The 21,679-nt window shown below is 46.0% G+C and overlaps 1 protein-coding gene across 2 annotated transcripts; it reads right to left on the bottom strand.

The window, feature by feature from the left end:
* Nucleotides 1-6,412: 6,412 nt before the first annotated feature.
* On the bottom strand, nucleotides 6,413-9,043 carry aimp2 (aminoacyl tRNA synthetase complex interacting multifunctional protein 2). Of its 2 annotated transcripts, none has more exons than XM_067232996.1 (4): nucleotides 8,791-9,043; nucleotides 7,910-8,122; nucleotides 7,485-7,719; nucleotides 6,413-7,300 (listed from the first exon to the last, which is right to left on the bottom strand). In XM_067232996.1, the coding sequence occupies exons 1-4, from the start codon at nucleotides 8,911-8,913 to the stop codon at nucleotides 6,918-6,920; spliced, it is 954 nt and encodes a 317-aa protein (XP_067089097.1). In that variant the 5' UTR covers nucleotides 8,914-9,043; the 3' UTR covers nucleotides 6,413-6,917. The 2 variants fall into 2 exon arrangements, with proteins under 2 accessions (XP_067089097.1, XP_067089098.1); XM_067232997.1 differs by having other exon boundaries at nucleotides 8,899-9,024.
* Between the last annotated feature and the right edge of the window lie 12,636 nt (nucleotides 9,044-21,679).

Raw genomic sequence — 21,679 nt, 5'->3', positions numbered from 1 at the left:
AGCGCTTCATAATAGTTCACAATTCCATCCAAACATACACATTGGAGAGTGTCACGGCGCAGGTCCCTTGGTCATGTTGACTGTCTACTCCGCTTTGCACTTCAAGGGTCTGTGATGTGTAGTCTACAGGGGCCACTGCCTCAAATGCTCACTTAAATAACGGTTTTTCAAACCCCGGTGAGAGACAGTAAACTTGCAGTGAACACTCCGACAGTCAGCACACAAATGGGTTGCGCTCAGAAGATCCACATTGTGCATTTATACATTTCCTCAACGTCTCATTTTGAATATCTATTTCCTTTCTTTTTTTTCTCCTTGAGATATTAACTCGGTCGTTCTTCATAAGCAGTTTCTGGACATAACCAAATGCATCGCTCCTGATTCCATGCTAGAACCCATTCCATCGCTCTGTATAAGACCGTCTGCTAAATGACTAAATGTAGAACACACCCACCTCAAAACTAACCAATGAGGAAAACATGAACTCAGTTCCAACAACAGTTTTACATTTAATACATTTAATAGAACAATGGCTTCATTTTCCGAGAGACAAGTTAGCTGAATAAGCCTGATGAGTTTAGTTCTGCGAACTGGCTCTGGAAGGCAACAAATGGATTTCAGCACATGCATATGGAGTTTACGCTTGGATATGGAGATATGAAATGTAATGTAACAGGTATGAAACATCTCTAGGCAACAAATTCTCTATTGTCTAACAACAACAGTACACAAAAAATAGGGAATTTCAAAGCCAATAAAATAGTACTGTGGGTTTTATCCCGTATATCACTTACTCCTTTCAAGTTTAATGGTAGATTGCTTTGTCTATTAAAAGTAAAGCAGTGTCACGTAACGTTTTTAATATAACAATAACAAGTGTCTAAAAGACTGAAATAGAGAAGAGTTGTCCTGACAGATGAATGGGGCCATGTGCCAGATGATACCCACACCATGTAAAGAGAGAGTCACGTCAACTCTGTTCGCTCCACTTTGCATCCGCTGAATGATAAGAATGCGAATACAAATTTGCTTAAAGTTGCCACTGATTGTTTAGGTGGGAGTTTCTACCCCTCTACAAGTAGCTTTTCATATGTTAACTTGGTTTATCTTCCACATTGTTCCATTGACTTTGGGTAAAATATACTTGCACTCACATTTCTTTTTCCAAAAGAATCACCTAACAGTATGGAAAATTCAAAACTTTATTTAGCAATTTCACACTGAAACCAAGGTCAAGTTCTGGAAACAAACAAGTTTGTCAGTGTACTATAGTACACTTTTCCTATGCTCTGCATACAAATACACATACTATATTTTGCCCCACTGAAAGGGCACTGCACCAATGTCTGAATTAAGTACTGGCATAGTTTATCCCTGAGCTCTTTGGCTTGTGTTGAACTGTTGGTTGTGTGTGGCATGGAGGCCTCCTGTAGATCAGGGTCTTGTCTCCATCTTCCTGGGACATGTGTCCTGATCTAGTCATTCCTGGTTGATTCCCTCCATGTATAGTTCATAGCACTCTGTACGCAGGAAGTTGTGCAGAGCACAGCAAGCCAAAACAATGTCCTCTACTATTTAATATTTTTAATATTAATGGTGGTAAGAAAAAGAAAACTGTTTGCTAGGATGCCAAAACGCATTTCCTACCACCCTCCGAGCTGGAGAAAGCCTATATTGGAGATACATTGCTCTACAAATAGTTCAAGTTCAAGTATTTTATTGTCAGATGCACCGAACAACACAGGGTCAGACTGGGCACTGAAATTTTTTGGAAAAGACAATGCAAAGCAACCTGGCATAACATGACATATAAGTACTCAGAACATAGGTTACACCTATGGTAAGCTAACATAACATAATATAATAGACCTCTCAAATATACAAAATAATAAACAATACAGTATACTAAACCTATCGTACACATAATATCCTATACTAACCTTATAACCTATACTAACCTAGAGACAAGTGGGGTACAATTAGTGAAAATGTGCTGATTGTGCAACAAGTAACTGAAAGTGCAACCAGTAGCTGAAAGTGCAACCAGTAGCTGAAAGTGCAACCAGTAGCTGAAGTGACAGTGTGTAAAGTGACTAGTGTGAGTGTCGACAGTGTATCAAAATAGCCTGCAGTTCGAATATGGCTTACTAGTCTTTCAAGGGAAATGCCTCATCTGCCACAAACGCCAGCAGGTCAGATTCATAATAATACAAAATTATGTTTTATACGTTGTCTTAAAAAAGAAAGTTGACTTGCCATCCTAAATTAATTAGTCCAGCTGTCAAGTCCTCTGGATCAACACGTGTGTGTTATTTCCGTGAATCAAGGATTAGAATCGGAAATCTGCTTCTTTATGAAGAGATGCACATGTAGAAGTTAAATACTCACAACTACTGGCTGTTGCGCTAAACCCTGTTTATTATTACTTACAAGATTGACGCTTTGGAATAGTCACAGTCTACTTTTATCAGACATAATTAATTATTCATGTGGCACCTAACCTAAACACACAGTATTTACACCATACATAATCACACTTACTACACTTCTCTTATCTCGAGCACATGTAAAAAGACATCTAACAGACTGCTCTATTAAATGTTCTGTTGATGTGCAGATTAAGACCTAGTACTGTGTCTGGCAAGTGCAGTCAATGACACATTTGGCAGGTGTAAAACATTCTTAAAACAGGTAAGAGTCGATGATACTGTCAGATTTCTTAAAGATAGGCTACAGTTTTTTATAGGATATGATGTATAAGCAGGGATAGAATGTTTAGGTTGGCTGACATGGATAAAGATATAATAATAGGACTACGTTGTAAATAATGGAGGATATAATGTAATAGTTTAGAGTTTGTGTGTATGTGTTTTAAGGGATTTAGATTTTAAGTATATTGTCTGATCTATACTCCGGAGCCGAAGGTGGCGGTAATTCAACAATATTTATGCCAACCACCGTAAAAGAAAAAGGAAGGACCCATCCGGTGCAGGGAGTGCGGATAGGCTCACAGAACTAGCGGTCTCAGGAAGGAGGTCATTCTCAATCGCCATTGGTCAGAGACCTTCATAGGCTTGAGGAGAGGTCCGCAGTTGGAGTACTTCGCTACCTCATGTGTTGTATGAAAAAAGCTAACGTTACACATTACATGTAATCAAACTACTTTTTATACAGACCAGTGCAATTTGAGTTGGGCAAGAAGCGCGCTTTTTTGAATATACCGAATTTTACCTTTAAGATGAGCAGCCCGTCAAGTGTATTCGATAACTGGCACTATAAACATCACTTTATTTTCGTGAAAGACGAGGGGAAGAACATCTGCGTCCAGTGTAATTTATGCAAGCCAAAAATTAATCACTTGTCTTTGTCGAAGATGTCAACATCAAATCTATTAAAACATTTAAGGGTAAGGTGCACTTAAGCTCGTCAGACAAAGGCTTGTAATTTCGAAGACACGTGTCAGTACTGGTTGCTAGAAAAGTAAATAAACGTTGGCCTTAGTTAAAAGAGGCGAGAATTTTTGTTAACAACAGAATACCCGAGTTGTCTCCATTATGTTTTCTTTCTGTAGAAGTGTTGCATCCACAATGGTATTATTCAATCATATAATAGACCGATGCCTTTAAGTAGTATAACTATGTTACTAAAAGCCTCCTAAATAACTGTCGTAAACATGACCTGATGTATTTTATTTTTACTTTCAGAGAAAACATGCAGACAGTTTTGACCAGATAAACTCGAAGCGTCCAAAGAAAGGTGAATCATCAAAAGTGAACAGCCTTGTTTTAAACTTTATCTTGGAAGAAGTCCAATCAGTTTCTTTCCTGGAGCAACCTAGTTTCAGAAAATTAGTTGAGGGCTTGAGTGGAAGACCATTGGCCATGGACCGAGCTACACTGATTGCTGAGGTTGAGAAGGCGTTCTCAATCATGAAGGCCAGACTGGTGGGGAAGTTGAACACAGTTCAGTCTGTGTGCACCACAGCAGATATCTGGACCGTCAACAACAGGAGTTACTTTTGGATGACCTGTCACTGGATCGATGAGAGTGAGCTGGTAAGGAAGTCCGCCGCACTGGCCTGTGCCCGGCTCCGAGGCATTCACACGTACGACTCGATCTCGGCCATGATCCACGAGATTCACTCGTCCTACAACATAGAGAACAAAGTGGGGACTGTTGTCAGGGATAACGGCAGCCACCTTGTGAAAGCCTTCAAAGACTTCCCTGTTGATGGCTATGATGAAGACAATGGCGACATGGGCATATTTGAGGATGTTGGTACAATCCTGAAGGGCAGATGTGAGGAGGATGTTCCTTTGTTCCTGCCGTCATTCCAGAAATGCGTGTGCCACCTTATGAGCCTGATAGTCACTGAGGACTTGCTGCTAGCTGTGTCTCAGAGTGAGAGCAGCCAAGTCTACTACAGCACCATGGCTAAGTGTTCTGTTTTATGGAACAAGGCCCACCATTCTCAACTGGCTCTTGATACAATACAGGACATGGGTAACATGTCTTCGATTGTTCCCTCAGTGTTTCGCTGGAGTTTGGAGTACAGCATCATGCAGAAGATAGCGTCTCTGACAGAGAGCCAACTCAGTGACGTATGCACCCAGTTGGAGATGTCTGAACTACAAGCTGTAGAGTTGGCCTTCTTAAAAGAGTATGTGGATGTTTTTAAACCTCTGGCATTCACACTGGACCTCCTCCAGGAGGAGCAACATAGTTTTTTTGGACTGGTCATCCCTACACTACTGACACTGAAAACAAAACTAACAAACAAGAAAGCTTTCTCACGTTTTCTCCCAGATGTAATTAGTGCTATTCTTGATGCGGTAGACACCAGCTTTCAGCAACTGTTTGTCTGTCCCGAGGCGAAGCTGGCAACAGCCACAACTCCCCAGTTTCGCCTGTGGTGGTTGCCAGAGGCAGAGAGAGATGACATGGTGAAGCTGCTAGTGGCCGAGACAGCTCATTTAGCCATCAAACAGGAATTCTTAGAAGAATTTGCTCCGATAAATTCAATGGACTGTCAGCCAATAGAATCTGAGGAATTCTTCTGTTACGGTCCCGGAAGCGAAAGCCTTGACGATCCAATGGCAGAGGTAAAAAAGTATCTAGAAGGAAGCAACAAGAGCCTTGGTTGTCTGAACGAGTTTCCCAGGGTGAGAAAGCTGTTCCTTAAGTACAACACCACCCTGACCTCCAGTACCGCTGTGCTGCGGCTACTGAGTCACAAAGGAAAGCTTACCCTCCAAAGCAACTGGCAGACCGATGAATATTTTCAGAGGGTTGTAACGTTACAGTACAATCTCAAGAACGGCCTTTGAACTCTGGATAAGAACGTCTGCTAAAAAAAAATACTAAATTAACTATTGGGTAAAGAGGAAGGAGAGGGCATCCTTCAGTTTGTCTAGTTTAGCTGGCAGTACTTTAGATTTTCTAGCAATATTTTTTACGCTCAAGTTTAGGAAACATTTGCCATTTATTCTGCCTCATGGCCATTCTTCAGTTTATCTGCTTTCTCCACAAAACAGTGGAGCTGCCGAGCTTATAAATTTTATCTTAGTTTATTCTGTTGAATATTTGTACTGTAAAAGAATGTATACTGTATACTTAATTCATACAAAGTAGTATAAATCTTTGTACAAAACATATTGTTTAGGTTAGGAGACTCAATCTTTCCAGGTTTTTCCCCCCTGTATAATTTGAATATGCATGTGTGTGTGTGCATACCATGCTGACATCACCTCGCTGTATATTCTAGCCATTCTAGCTACTGATGGCATGTTGAGACCTTTTAGACCAGCAGGTAGGCTGTGATTATCAGTAATAATAGCAGTATCAGCAATACCTTGTTCTGTGCATCTGACAATAAAAGATGTGAAACTTGATCAGATACAGTAGAAACATGTAACTATTGGAAACACATTTTCATGCCAGTTCACTGTCTGCCTGTCTGATGCAGTGTTGGTACTGAACTGCAACAATTGATAATCTGAGCTTCAGTGCTTACACGCTTCCCAAATACTGGGTAAAACATCAAAATAACATATTCCTCTGGGACAGACAAATGGAGGTGTGAAAGTGGATTTTACACCTCATTAAAAGGAATCAGCAGTGAAACCTTCCTATGAAGTCACAGCTCACAGCTGGGTTCCCAAGATGAAAAACAGACCATCACACTTAGGGAAAAAAGTCAATCAACCGTTATGGGGTCAGGATCGATTATTACTCAGTTACTGAGACACTTTGCAAGTGTGACAAGTAGACTCCTTTATTGGATGAATTACGGTAAATAAGTTGTCTTACAGTCCATGAGTAGCAATCAAGTGTTCTCTGACTACATGATGGTGCCCTGCTGCTAGAAACACAGGGTATACTGATAGGCCTACATTTAAACAAGACACCACAGTTTAAAGATTCATCCAAAGTGAAAATTTAATGATTTAAAAGAAAAACGCTACAAAGTTTTACTGTTCATACTGCACACATCATTCCAGTAGGCTCTGTTTGCGTCACGTTTTACACCACTTGTCTTGTTTAATGGTTTAATACCACCACCACCACACAGCATCTAGTACAGGATCATGATAGGCACGAGGTAGGAGGGATGTACTGTGTTTACAGCTTTATTTTTTATTACTTATACTTCATATCCAGTTACCCTAAATGCTTTACTCCTCAGGACATCCCTTATCTCAACGCTGAATTTGGCTAAAACAGCTAGGTTCAAATTCTTCCACCATGCTTCCTTAACAGTTAATTTAATGTAATAAAAGTGATAAAGGACGCAGTTACTAGAAAAACATTTCAAGTTTGGATATGATTTACACTTCAATTCTTAAACACCCTCTCCTCGTTGTATGCATAGTGCATAACTCTGATAGGTCAGCCTCTCCTGGCCTGGGAAGCTGAAATCACTGCAGGAGGGGGAGGGTGGAGCTAAAGTGACCCAGGTTGTCGCAGTCTTTCAACCATCGCTGGACATTGGCTGGAGTGGAGGAGCATGTCTGGCGGACACAGCAGTAGCAAGCAATGTCGGCCAATGAGAGCTCAGGACCGGCCAGCCAGGGTTCTCGGCCCAGGGAGCTGTTGAGGGCTCGGAGGACGGTGGCACGTTCCTTGGCGCTTCCCTCGGCCAGTTGGAAGAAAGCGGTGTCCACCCAGCTGTCAATCAAGGTGGCGAGGGCAGGGTCACTGGGGTAGGGGCTGAGGAGGCGGAACAGGAAGCGGGCCACGTTGGCCTCGCCTTCGATAGGACACATGTTCTGGACATTGAACTTCATCTGCAGCTTTGGCACTATAGGGCAAAGAAAGGAAGAGTTGGGTCGGTGAGACTCAAAATGTGAGTATACCATGTGACTATTTCCTGATCCATCTCCTATGTAGAGGTTCATGAGAGCATACGCTGGTCAATTCCACAGGCTTCTTCTGTCCATTACTCACACATCACCTAAAGAACACCTCCCTCTTCCAACACGTACCATCTTTCCAGATGAGGGTGAAGCCCAGCTGGAAGCTCTGGCGGGTGTAGCTGTCGGCGTGTTGCGGACCGAGGCAGGACAGCAGCGCCGGCGGCACAGAGGCCACAGACGAGTGGATGTGGACAGTGGAGAGGACCCGGTAGCGCTGGCACAGCAACCCATGGAGCACCAGCAGGGTGAGAGGAGGCCGGGTTGGGCTGGCGTTTATCACTACGTCTCTGAGTGCACCAAGGTCCTGTTGGAGACACCAGGAGGAAGGGGAAAATGTAATTGTCCTTTCTCAGTATAATGAGTGCAATTCTGCTGAGGTTCTGAAGGGCTGCCATGACCAAGTGTCAGACTGTTTTTCCTTGAGTTCGGTAAGTAAATGCTAAGCAGGATCTCCCTTCTCAAGAAACAATATCCTGGACTATCCTCTTCCTCACCTTTCCCAGAAGCGAGTCCAGGTCTGAGGTCCCTCTGAAGGCTGTGGAGGTGGGGCTCTGGGAGAGGCTAGTCACGGTCACGTCCAGGTCAGCATCGGGGGTGGTCACAGTCTTGGCCAGGCCCTCCACGGCAGCCTTTAGCTCGTAGAGCCTGCGCATGATCTCATCTTGACGCAGCTCCAGGGCTGCCACGGCTGGGTCTAACTCACCGTTCTACAGAGGAAGGGATACAATGAGGGAGGGCAGGTTCATGTGGTCGACACGGGTCCTTTACCACATCTGTGCATAAGTCACAAAACAAGCTAGCAGTATTAATCAACTGTCAATTTTTCTAATTGAATCTGTGATAGGCTTTTCTATCATTGGCATTTTTCATAATTACACATTAGTACGACTACTTTCTAACAGCAAATCGAGCTATTCCACGTCCACACACAACCTAAAATAGTAGTACAATGTTGCAGTTACATTGCTAGTCTAGCTGTCTCATGCTAGTTAGCTCTTGTTAGTTGCGGCTTTCGGAGATAACAGCCTTGGTCTATGAATTATTAGCTAACGTTAATTAACCGAACCATCACGGCAGTCCCCCTTTATCGCTTGAACTCCAGTATTGTACACATGACATTGCATCATCCCAAACGGTTAAATTAGCAAGGGTTTCGAGAATGTCGAATATGAAACCAACTTCACCTCGGTGCTATCAACTGGGCTTAAAGGTCCAGCTAGCTAGCGAACGTTTTATTGTATTAGTGGAATAAGTAGTGAATACATTGCCAGCATTGTTATGATAAGTTAAGAATGAATGTATTTTAAATATTTTAGTCCAGTTAACTTACTAGCTAGCTAGCCATCTACGTCCAAATGAAATTAAGTTACAGTACCTGAAGCGCATGTTCGGAGCAGCTGCTTGCTTGAGCGTGGACATTCGGTAACTTGTACATGCACGTTGGCAAATCAATCTTTATTTCACTCCCATTGATGGGCTTTACCTGGTACATTGGCATGATGTTGGTGTATAATGTGCACAACGAAAAACAATTTTACGACAAAATCCCAGCGACAGACGACTTCTTGACGAACTAATTTCGTCGAACCACGGCGGCTAGGTACTGTACATGTGTTTCATGAAAAATTCAGCCTCATCAAGGAAGCGAACTTCCGATTAGTTGCTTCCAAATGTTTCAAAAGAAAGGTCAACAAATAATATGTAGGCCTACTTTTTTGTTATTTCTATAGGAAAAGTAAGCTATTCTTTCCCACTTCCTTTCTAAAAGACAGCAGACTGAATGACAAACTTACAAAACCATTAAATACTATTAAGGATAAATAGGCTAATCATTCCCATATAGTGCTCAACCTTTTCAAAGATATATGCAGTATATTCTGCAAACATATGTAATGTGGGTACAATTTAAAATTGATACAAATTGCTAGGAAGACCGTTTAGTCTCAAATAATTAATCTGGCTAAACACACTCTTGAGCCCATTAAGCACGGGGTTAAATGCATTCAGTACAGGGAGAGAATTATTAGTTTTTTTGCCACATTGGTATCAGAATTATTTACCTTAAGCCTCCATTTGATATTTCAAATCAAACTTTATTTCTACAGCCCTGTTTGTACTAAGGTTGAGAGTAACGTTAATTCAGGAAGGTAAGGCAATCAAAACACCTAACATCCCAATAGGTGTAATAGTGGTTAGATTAGGTGTGTTCGACTTCATGCAGCGCCGGCGGCGTCGACAGCCGGCTGCAGCTGAGTTGTCTGTTGGCACCGCCGGTAGGGGAGTGGGATTATGCGGGGGAGTGCGAATTCGGTCCAACAGCGGCGCACACAGTCGAACACACCTATCTGTTGGAAGTCAGATCACGCTCTTATTTTGAAGACGAGTTCTCAAAGCCGGAAATGCTTTTTATTTTTTTGCGTTTTACTCTCCGCTTGCCTGAACCATCTTTCTATCAAATAACTCATAACTTATATTGACAAGAAGTGACAGCCAATAGAACGTTCCATTGCAACATTATGTAAACAAAAAAAACAGCCACTGTCCAAAAGTAGCAATTATAGGATAACACACACAGCATCATGTTCTATAAAATCATCATGTTTGTAGTGTGATCCAGGGGATTAAAACATACAAAATATATTTCAGACCTAGTTGAGTTAGTAACTAATAATAGTAGTAAATGTGTAAAGTTGCATAACATGGAAATACTCAATAAAGCAAGAAAAAACTACCTCAAATGTGCATTTAATGATTGGATTCAGTTGTGGAAGGCTATAGCCTACAAGACAATACAGCATTTACTGTAGGTGTACATTTACATTTAGTCATTTAGCAGACGCTCTTATCCAGAGCGACTTACAGTAAGTACAGGGACATTCCCCCGAGGCAAGTAGGGTGAAGTGCCTTGTCCAAGGACACAATGTCATCTGGCACGGCCAGGAATCAAACTGGCAACCTTCTGATTACAAGCCCGCTTCCCTAACCGCTCTGCCACTTGACTCCCCGGTGTACTAAGTGAACAAAATTTACTGATGGCCTAATTTAAGAAATTTTCTATTGTGCTTCTGATTTGGCTGTGAGATTTTGGGTGCACAAGATATTATGGATTCTGATCCGTATAAAGAGTCTAACCATGTAGATGAGTGACTTTTTGCATTTCTCAGTGTCACACACTATTCCCCTGCAATCACTCACAATCACCATACTACTGGTAAATAGCTTCCTATACCCATCCCAACTGTGTGGATAACTGAGCTGATGTGATAACTGAGGAATGCATACTGTGAATCAGCAGGGATATCTGTGCTCAAGATTTTACACTCCTTACTGGGACCATCTTCACTGTCTGCGAATTTCCCCACAACCTTACTGGCCATATACCCAGCTATGCACCTTCCTGCCAAAGCAAATTCCTCGTCTGTGCAAACTTTCATGGCGAATAAAACCCATTCTGATTCTGATGTAACTGTATCTGAAGTACACTTCCATCATGGTCAAAGGCAGATGCTGCTGAAACTGGTGTCCTCATCTCACTCAGCAGGTCCAGGGCATGATTTGGTAGGACACCCTCAGGGATGTTGACATTAGACTCCAGCACAGCAACACTGTTCTGGAAATACAAAATACATACAAATATTAATGTAAATCTGAATCAACATGCACCAATGCTAAAATGTTCTATATTTCATAATTACCATTTGTTAGGCTAGGACCTGCAGTTCCTAGAAGGAATTAAGTTTACTAGAATAAAAAACAGCAGGTTCCTAAGAAAAGAACGTAGGCCTACCCTTACAAATTAAACTTGAAGTATACTTCTTTTTTGTAAGTATACTATTATCATGGTACCTAAAGTATATTAGCAGTGTACTTTTTTATATACTATTTTTGTACCAAGTAAACTGAATTGGCCCACTTTTTAGGTCATTTAGTACACTTTAAAGTACACTTATAGGGTATTTGAAGTTTATACTGTAAAGTAGCCTGTGTAGTGCACTTTTCAGTATACTTCCTAAAGTGGTTCAAAAAATACTTTGGAATACTTTCAAGTGCACGTTCAATTAATGTAAGTACTTCAAGAAGTAAAGTTATAAATGTCCATTTACTATGATTTACTAAAATATTTATGTTTAGGGGCCCCTCCAACACCACCAATCTTGCATCACTTGTCGAGAACAGGGGCCCTCCCCAAGTGACACTTATTAATAACTGTAAGAAGCCAATTCCTGCATATGATCTAATGTTTATTTAATCCAGCTCTTCTTATCAAACGTAACAGTCATTTAACTCATGGTTACAATGGTAAACCAGCACAACAATGACAATTACCATGCAACAAAACACCACATTCTATGCAGACACAATAAAAAAACGAAGTTCAAGAATTTACATTTGTATTTCGAACAAACAGCAAATTTATCAGCAAATTTTAACACTATTTACCGCCTTGCATCATGGGAATTGACCAGCCAATGAGCCACGCTATCTTCATTTTTTCACAGTTATTTCATTCTTCAGTCAGTTTGACAGTATAACCTGTCAGAGCCGGAACTAGAACTTGGATTTCCAGTGTGAGGGTTCCACTCACACTTCTTGAGCCACTGGAGGAGGGTGAACCCAAAAGTGAGACGCACACGGTACTGGAGAGGCTGAAGGTTTTAATTGGCTCAGCAAAAGCAAGAATAACAACAAAAAGTAGCACTCCAACCAAAACAGAACTTGCATAGGCAACCGGCATCAGAAAAACAACAAGCAAGGTAGGCATGAGACAGAGTTCCCTAAATACACCTAACAGAACGAGGCCCAGGTGAACCTAATAACACAAATCAGAGCTGAGCAGGCCGGGCATGAGGACCTCTAGTGGCCAAAACACAAAAAACAAGCAATACACTAACAATAACCTTCAAATGCATAATGCAACCCTTCTGTCTGCTTCTTTCTCAAGTTGTTTTTTTCCATTAATACTCCAATTGATAATTATTAGTATTGTATAAGAGTATAGGGCTTCAAAATGTTTTGGCCGTAATTAAGGTTACAGCTTCAGTAACAAAAAAGATTCAATGTGCAATGCATAATATATTTTCCTAGACATGAATAATTAGAATATACAAGATGGATCTAAAACATTTAACTTGTAATGTACTTTAAAAGTATTTTGACTGTTTTTGCTGTATAATAAAAGAACATCCTACTCCAGAAGAAATGTATATATTTTTTTGTTTGTAAGTATAATTCTTAAGTATATCAAAAGTGAACTATTTTCTAAGTATACTTCTTAAGTTTATCAAAAGTGAACTAAAAGTGTACTATCCATTTTTTAGTACACTTATAGTATACTTTAAGACTTTTATTTTGTAAGGGTACCTGGCTGGCAGGGTCTTTGGGAAAACGATGAAAGGCCAGATTTGTACTGTCACACTGATAATTTTTGCAGTGGATTGCCGAACACTGCGTTCTTTTATTCCACTTGGACTTTGTCATTCTGTCTGTTTCTAACTGTTATCTGTGCTGTTGCCCAGTAACTCCAGTTGGAGAGGCAGTTAGAACCGAAACTGTACTGTACTGTAGCTAGTAGTATGTGCCAGTGGAGAGAGTGGTACGTGACAGTGGCTAGTGGTACATGCGAGTGGAGCGAGTGATACGTGACAGTAGCTAGTGGTACATGCCAGTGCCTCCACTGGCACGTGACAGTGGCTAGTGGTACGTGCCATATGGGGTGTGATTAGTGCCCTCACACAACATACACTGCGTACTAGCTTTGCCCACAATGTGCGTGTCGTCTCAGCCTTTTTATCATTGGTTCTCAATGGGGGTGATGGCGGCGACGTAGTACGTGAGGGAACTTTGATAGCGGCGCCGTATACGGCGACGTTATCTTTGTAAACGTTACATCAGTGCGTGTCACGTGTATGGCGTGTGGAAAGGGACATTCCTAGGCTTACCAGTATGGGGCGTGATTAGTGCCCTCACACTCCAGAACAACATACAACTGTCGCTACGCCTGACAATCACGGATGCCGCTACGCCAAGCGTCTGAAATCATGTGGATAGCTAGGAAGATAAGCAGCTAGCTCACCATTATGCCATATCGGTATTTTCACGAGTTCAGTAATCACACCATCGATTGAATAGATAGCTTGTATTGAAGCTGGGCTGGTAGCAAAGCCAAGCCTAATGCATTGTGGTACAGGCTGGTAGCAGAGCCGAGCCTGAGGCTGGTAGCAGAGCCGAGCCTTGAGTGGTTGGTGTAGGCTGGTAGCAGAGCCGAGCCTGGGTTCCTGGGAGGATGAGAGTGTGATTAGGGAATGCAGAGATGGTGGAAGTGATGTGGATGGTGCATGTATAGTTACCGGGGAGGTGATGTGGATGGTTCATGAATAGTTACCGGGTATGGACTCGGGGTGTGGCGGAGAGTCCTTATGGGTCACGGCCGAGCAGCGGCTCAACCGGATCCCCAAAGGAACACTCACCTACGGGCTGCTGCGAGGCTGATGAGAGCTTGAGTGTGGTGGAGATCGGGGAGGTTGGTCCTGACGTATAGGCGGTATGCCTGAGAGGACCAGCAACCCAGAAGCTGGATAGTGTGGTCAGCGACCACCTGGCTGGAAGCAGAGGAAGCGGCGCCGATTCTGAAGGAATGTGTGGAATAGTGTGTGGGGTCTATGCCTGATTGGTGAGGATGAGGCGGAGATGGTGGAACCAGAACCGGGAGGCGACAAGTCCTGATTCCGTGATGAATAGTGGGCTGGATGGGAGGGCGTGGCTGCCGGATTTGGAGTGAATGAGTTTCTGTAGAGACTCGGAGGGGCTGAGAGGAAAATTGAGGCGGAATAGGAAGATGGGAACTGCGGGCCCGCTCCGGTCTTGCTGCGTTTCAGAGAGAAAATGAGTGTGTCGGGGGAGTGTAGGGTGATGTCAGAGACGCATGGGTGAGCAGAAGGGTCGAAAGTGGAGGAGGTGGACGTGAATTCGGAGCACCTCAGAAAGCCAGGAGGAACAGCCTCCAGGGTGGAGTCAGTGGAAGGGGAGGAGTAGCCAGAACGCAGTGTGGTGATGCAGGCGGCTAGTAGGTCGGCAGTGAGGGGGAGTCGTGCAGAGGGAGAGCGGGGTTCCAGGCGCTTCAGACCCTTCATGAGAAGGGAGGTCTGGCTGTTGGAGATGGCTGTGCAGGGAGAACCGGAGAGCAACTTGCAGAAGAAGTTGATGCCGCTGAGGTATGTGTGGATGGTGGAAGTGCGGATAGAGAGGTGCGCGTGAGCGTATGAGATGAAACTGGTGATGGAAAGGAGGTTGAATGAGGGGAATGTGAGGTGGTGAACGGTGTGGAAGGACCTGAAGCTTTTCCAGGCTGTCCAGTAGGTGGAGAGTGTACGGGGGGACAGACCTTGGAGGATGACGTCCTGGGTATGGAGGTGGAGGGGTGCCGTTACGGGAAGATCGTATAGGAATACGGAGGGACCGGAGTGGGAAGGGGGTCCGCCTCTGGGGCCAAGCGCCTGAATTTCTGCAGGGAGAGACGAGAGAGAGTCGGCAATGGTGTTGTGGTGACCGGGGATGTGAGCGGCTCTGATTATGAACTGATGTGTGACTGAAAGCCAGGTGAGGCGACGGATGAAGGGCATGGCGGTGATGGAGTCTGATCGGCCTTTGTTGATCCAGGAGACGACGGCAGTGTTGTCGGAGTGGATGAGGATGGATTGGCGTGACCATTCATGGCCCCAGAGGAGGGCGGCGATGATGGGGTAGACCTCGTGAAGTGCAGATGAGGGGGCCAGGGAGGGGAGAATGGCAGGAAGGGAACTCGGAAGGCCATGGGGAGGAGAACCAGCGGCCGTTATAATAGCAGCCGAAACCAGAAGAGGGGGCGGCGTCGGTGAAGACCTGCATGTCGTTGGGGTTGGATACGAGATCGAAGAAAGTGATGCCGTTCCAGTGGGAAAGGAGATGATGCCAGAGCTCCAACTCCATGAGACAGGAAGCGTCCAGTGTGATGGTGTGGTGGAGCGACTGTACGGATGAAGCCAGGAGGAGGAGGTGGGAAATGAAGGAGCGGCCTTGGGGGATGATGCGGAGGGCGTAGTTCAGATGGCCGAGAAGGGAGAGGAGTTGGCGCAGGTGGGGGTGATCAGGTAATTGGAAAGAAGGAGCGTGATGCGGTCCAGTTTGTCGGTGGGGAGTGAAGCTTTGAAAGCCACGGAGTCCAGTGTGATACCGAGGAACTCCAGTGTTGTAGCTTCTCTTCTGTCTTTTCCAGGGAGAGGGGGACACCCAGTTGTGAGAACACCGTGGTGAGAGCGTGGAGGCCTTGCGCTGGTGGGGATGAAGGGGGGCCGATGGGGAGGAATTCGTCCAGGTGATGGACTAAGGGAACCTTGGACTCATTGAGGAGGATCCAGCAGAGTGCTTCGGAGAGGCAGTTGAATAAGCGTGGGCTGCTTTTGCAGCCGAATGCCAGTCGGACGGCAAAGTAGTAGGAAACCTCCCAGCAGACCCCAAAGAAAGCCCAGTAGTCTGGGTGGATGGGAAGGACCTTGAAGGCGGTCGTGATGTCGGCCTTCGCCAGCCAGGCGCCACGACCGGCCAGGCGGATGGCGTGGTCGATGGTGGTGTAAGCAAGGGAGTAGTCCGGGCTGGGGATCAAGCTGTTTATGCTGGGGACGGGGCCGCGACGGGGAGCAGAGAGGTCGATCACAAGCCTCTGCTTGCCCGAGTACTTCCGGGTGGCGACGCCGATGGGGCTCACCCGGTAGACAGGGAACGGGGGAGAAGCGAACGGGCCAATCATGAAGCCCTGAGACACCTCCTTGGCCAACAGGGCAGAGAACACGGCGGGGGCCTCGAGCGCTGAGCGGAGGTTTGGGCAGGCAAAAGAGCAAGCGGTCAAGGACACCAGGCCGGGGGAGAAGCCTAGGACCAAGCCGTCCAGGAGGAACCGTACAGCGGCGGGGTCGGGGTGGCGGCAGAGGGCCGCAGCCAGGGCAGGGACGACGATGGGGGTGGAAAAATGGGCAGACAGTCAGGGGGCCGGCCGGGTCGGTCAAGGGAGCAGGAGGAGTGGGCCCCACCGCAGAAGGAGCAGACGTGGAGGCTCCGGCAGGACGACAAGGAGCAAGACCCGGCGTTGAAATTATTGCAGATCATGCGCCCCTTCTGCATCAGGATGGGGCGGTCCCGGCGGTCGGTGCCCGCAGGGCCGGACATAAGGGACTGCGGGGTGAGGGGGTGGGGAGGGGCAGAGGAGCGGGAGGAGGAGGAGAAGGCAGGCCGGGCGGGCGGGGGGCCGCGGGCAGGCGCAGGACGGGCCGGGCCGTGCACTCCAGCGACGGATGAGAGGGGGCGCCGCACAGGGAACAGGGCAGGGCGGACCGGGCGGCGAAGACCCGGCAGTAGGCTTCGCTGTCCAGCACGCCCCAGTAGGTGGACTCATTAAACTGCTGCAGCCGCCCTGCGGCCTCGGAGGCAAACCGGACGTGGTAGGTGTAGAAGCCGGAGCCCCCGAACCGCAGGGCGAGCTGCAGGACCAAGGTGAGGTAGTCGTGCAGCTCCGCACGGCACCCGGGAAAGGAGGAGCAGATGACGTCCCGGTACAGGGAGAAGGCGTAGGCGAACTCTGCATGTGTGAGCTCCCGGCGCCGGGCGGGGTCGGGGTGACGGAGCAAGACGGGGCCGCAGGACCCGTCAATGGTATGGGGGGCGGAAACCTGTGAGGGGAGGAGAAGGTCAGCCAGGTCCACAGTTACCCAGCAGGATGGCGGCCCGGAGGGCAGAAGACACGGGGGAAGGCCGGGAGGCAGAGGGGGCCGCGGGGCGGACCGGGGGAGGCGCCGTGGCCAGCGTGAAGGGAGGGGCGGGCAGGGGACCGGCAGGAAGGGCAGCAGCCAGGGAGGGGCGGCCGGAGCGGAGCCATCTGCAGAGGAAAGAACAGAAAACAGTCAGGGGAGCAGGCGCGGCCAGGACGGGGCACGCAGGGGCAGGCACGGGGCAGGGGGGCGCCATAGAGGCGAGGAACGCCGCAAACAGCCCAGGAAGGTCGGCGAGGGCGGGAGCCGGAGCCGGGGCAGAGGCGGGGAGGGGGGGCAGGGGAAAGAGGGACGCGGGCAAGGCAGGGGGCAGGAAGGCGCCGGCCGCGACCCCACGCCCGGCAGCAGGAGAGGACCGGTGCAGGGAGGCGGGCGAGGCAGGAGCAGGGAGCTGCGGGGCTCGGCCCGGCGCCCGGCAGCCGGAGAGGGGCGGAGCGGGGAGGCGGGCAAGGCACGAGCGCTGCGGGGCACTGGACCGCGCCCCGCAGGGGAGGAGGAGAAGCGGGGCCCCCCGTGGTCGCGAGAGGCAAGGCCGGGAAGGTTGAGGAGAGGGCGAGGAGGAGAAACCAGGGCCGGCGCAGGCAGCCGCTGAGACCGGGAGAGACGCCTGGAGCGATCCCGGCAGGAAGGCCGGGGGGGCGGAGACCGCGGGAGGCGGTCGGGCCGACGCACGGGACCAGCAGGAGAAGCCGCAGGAACCGGGGAGGCCGAGGAGGTCGGAGCAGCGCCGCACGGAGCAGCCGGAGGCCTCGGGGACGCGGCCAGAACGCCGAGGGCGGGACCAGCGCTCCAGCCAGGAGGGAAACTCCTCGTCGGACGGGTGGAGGTCCAGGACGTCCATGAGGGCGGGAGGCGAACAGCCGGAGCCGGTAGAATGGGCGAGCAACGAAGCAGGTGGCAGAGTCGGCAGTCGGCAGGCAGAACAGCAGCGGGGTGCACGAAAAGTCGAATGACAAAAACATGCTAGCACAAGGATCAGAGCAACGGAAGACACTTTATACAAGCCTCGTAATTGATACCGGGAGTTTGGTCGCATTCTTCCGTGCTTTCGCTAGGCTGATGCGTATTAAGTTGATTGGAGTTGGTGCGCATTCTTCCGTGCTTTTGCGATTTGCTTGATTGGAGTATAGGAGGAGTCTTGGTGCGCTATCTTCCTCCCGAACTTTAGTTAGTTAATCTAACTCCCTATCATCTCCTGAGACCGGAAGTGACCATGTGAGGCGATCCTTCGATTAAAGTCAAGTTTTTTTAACATCTGTTGTCAATTTTGTCAATTAAAAGTTGTAACTAACAAGTTTCACACATTTGTTTTTACTTTGTAACTATAGTTTTAAAAGCCTTCAGCAAACTGTGCAACTGGCTGGCTAGGCAGGCTAGCTGTCATTGGTTTTTGCCTTTCCTCACATCCCAGTCCCCAATCGAAGTTGTCAGTTGGCCTGTGTTATCGAATATGATAGTTTGGAGAAAAGTACAAATGTGTATCGATATATCCTTCTCAATTACACTAAATTGTTGGGTTACTTGCTGTGCCAACTAGCACTAAACCCCATATTTGTATGTCACTTTGTATAAAAGTGTCTGGTAATATCAATGAATACAATGTCTAAGAGTCTTATGACTCATGAATTTTCCATTAAAATATAACCATTCTATGAATGTACATCTATACCTCCTGGGGACCCAGACCAGATCAAGACCCATCTAACACGGCACACAATACCCAAACCCAAATATTATAATTGGGTGTGCTTTGCCTTCGGCAAGGGCACAACCTTTGTTCTCTCACATATATATTATTGGGTGTGCTCAAGCCTTCGGCGAGAGCACAACCTTTGTTCTCTCACATATATATTATTATTATTATTCTTTTTGCCCCCCTAAAACTCAGTCAATATTTGGCCTACATAGACAAAGTAGGTGTCAAAAGTTTCGTCTTGGTAGCGATTGAGTTGCTTCTATTGGAATTTACGTTCCGTTGCATGGTTTAGGCTGAAGTTAAGTTTTTGTGGCGAAAAGTGAAGCTAACGGTGGCAAATTTGCTAGCCACAGTCACTGACGTTACTAACGTCACTACGTCACTAACTTCATGAAAACACGTGTGACTACCTTTGGCAGAACATTCGTTTCGCATCTGTTAACTTGGGGGATAGCTAGGCTAACTATAGCTTTACTGCAAGGCAGCTGCAGAAACGCCACAAGAAAAGAGGCCAGGGTGATAACTATTTACTCATTTTACTTTGTGATATGACACACAATTGTGATGTGTAATGTACAATATAAGCTGATATTATTAAGGAAGTACATCTACTTTCGGAAACAGTAGTCTACTATTTCACTGAAGTATTAGCATCATGACATTAGCCTGTGTTGCCCGGGCAACACATACTACAGTGGTCTATGATGTAGCGTTATCTGTTTTCAATCGTTAAAATAAACATTCCCCACATATACATTTTCGTTGTGGGATTTATTCTGACATTAGTAAACGATTTGTTGGTGAAATTACCATTACCTGTCGTTTCAAACCAGTGTAGCTCACTGCAACGCTGTAGCTTACGCGAGACACACTACAAAAACATTTAGACTACACAGCTGTTTAGGAAGTCAAACAGCGACAGAACATGTTCAGCACTCTCCTTACTTAAATCAAAAGTCTATCTAACTACTAACCTGAACTTCATTGCCACAGCCTAAACATTGTCAATCTGTTCATGAAAATAATTAATTTCAGCCTAAACCGTACAACGGAACGTTAAATCCAATTCAACCAACGCAATCGCTACCAAGACGAACACAGCAGTAGTCTAGTACTGTACCGTAGTAGTACAATTTACCGGGGCAGCTTCTCCACACAGGGCTATATCGCATTTTGCGTTGTTACTGACAATGGTCGCTACCAGTGAGCTTTTTATGAATGAGCGATTTTCCACTAAATGAATGTCAAGCTTATTTACGTTTTGGGGGGCATATTTTCAGTTAGCAGATGGTACTGTTTGAATCACGATTCAATCTTCTACTGCCGGTAACGTCGTAGAATAATCTTCAAAGGGGGTTCTTTATTCATGAATGAATGCAATGAGTAGGCTAAATGCCTGAAAATATCATGAGAAGGGAAAAACTTAAAATGACGTTTGAGTCATAGAGATTAGGTCAATTTTTACACCGGTCTGCCAAATTTATTCGTTTTGATTCAACGATGAGGCTGCCTCTTGCAGGGGAAATGAGAATACATCTATTTTATTCTACACTTCACTCGTATTTTCAGTTGTAAATGAGCAGCAAAAAAAAATTCTTTAAAATCTATGTAATCTTTATAAATAATAAGTATGCATTTTTATATAAAATATACAGAAATATCAGTTGTAAAAATGTCATTCAAAAACGGACCCCTGTGCAACCGACGCAAGCAAGCACACCCTACAATTTCCCCAGAAATTGTACCCTCTCTAGTTTTACTTTGTGATATGACACACAATTGTGATGTGTAATGTACAATATAAGCTGATATTATTAAGGAAGTACATCTACTTTCGGAAAAAGTAGTCTACTATTTCACTGAAGTATTAGCATCATGACATTAGCCTCTGTTGCCCGGGCAACACATACTACAGTGGTCTATGATGCATCTGTTTTCAATCTTTAAAATAAACATTCCTCACAAATACATTTTCGTTGTAGGATTTATTATGACATTAGATTACAAGTAAACGATTTGTGGGTGAAATTATCATTACCTGTGGTTTCAATCCAGTGTATCACTGCAACGCTGTAGCCTACGCGAGACACTACAAAAACATCTACACAGCTGTTTAGGAAGTCAAACGGCGACAGAACATGTTCGGCACTCTCCTTACTTAAATCAAAAGTCTATCTAACTACTAACCTGAACTTCATTGCCACAGCCTAAACGTTGTCAACCTGTTCATGAAAATAATTAATTTCAGCCTAAACCGTACAACGGAACGTTAAATCCAATTCAACCAACGCACTCGCTACCAAGACGAACACAGCAGTAGTCTAGTACTGTACTGAGAAGCTGCCCCGGTAAATTGTACTACTACAGTACTACTGTACTTGGAGCTTCCTGCCGATGATGAACTCAGCAGACCTGACTACACTACGTACGACCTTGTGGTCCCTGTCTGTGCAGATCCCATACCACACTGTGATGCAACCAGTCAGTATACTCTCTATTGTGCATCTGTATCTGGTTCTCTGGATAAGAGCGTCTGCTAAATGACTAAATGTAAAAGTTAGTGAGGATGAGGATGACTCAGTCCATGCCAAACTTCTTCAGTCTCCTCAGGAAGAACAGGCGTTTCCGGGCAGCTTTAACTACCGTGTGAGCAGGTGAGATCATTGCTGATGTTCACCCCGAGGATCCTGAAGCAGCTGACCTGCTTGCAGCTGACCTGAAGCAGCATGCGGTCACTGATTCTCACCACCTGTGGCCTCCCCGTCAGGAAG

Source organism: Osmerus mordax, chromosome 3, assembly GCF_038355195.1.
Source record: "Osmerus mordax isolate fOsmMor3 chromosome 3, fOsmMor3.pri, whole genome shotgun sequence".
Taxonomy (NCBI): Eukaryota; Metazoa; Chordata; class Actinopteri; order Osmeriformes; family Osmeridae; genus Osmerus; species Osmerus mordax.
Note: the sequence above shows the minus strand (reverse complement) of the source record. Positions and strands in the feature narration are given on the sequence as shown.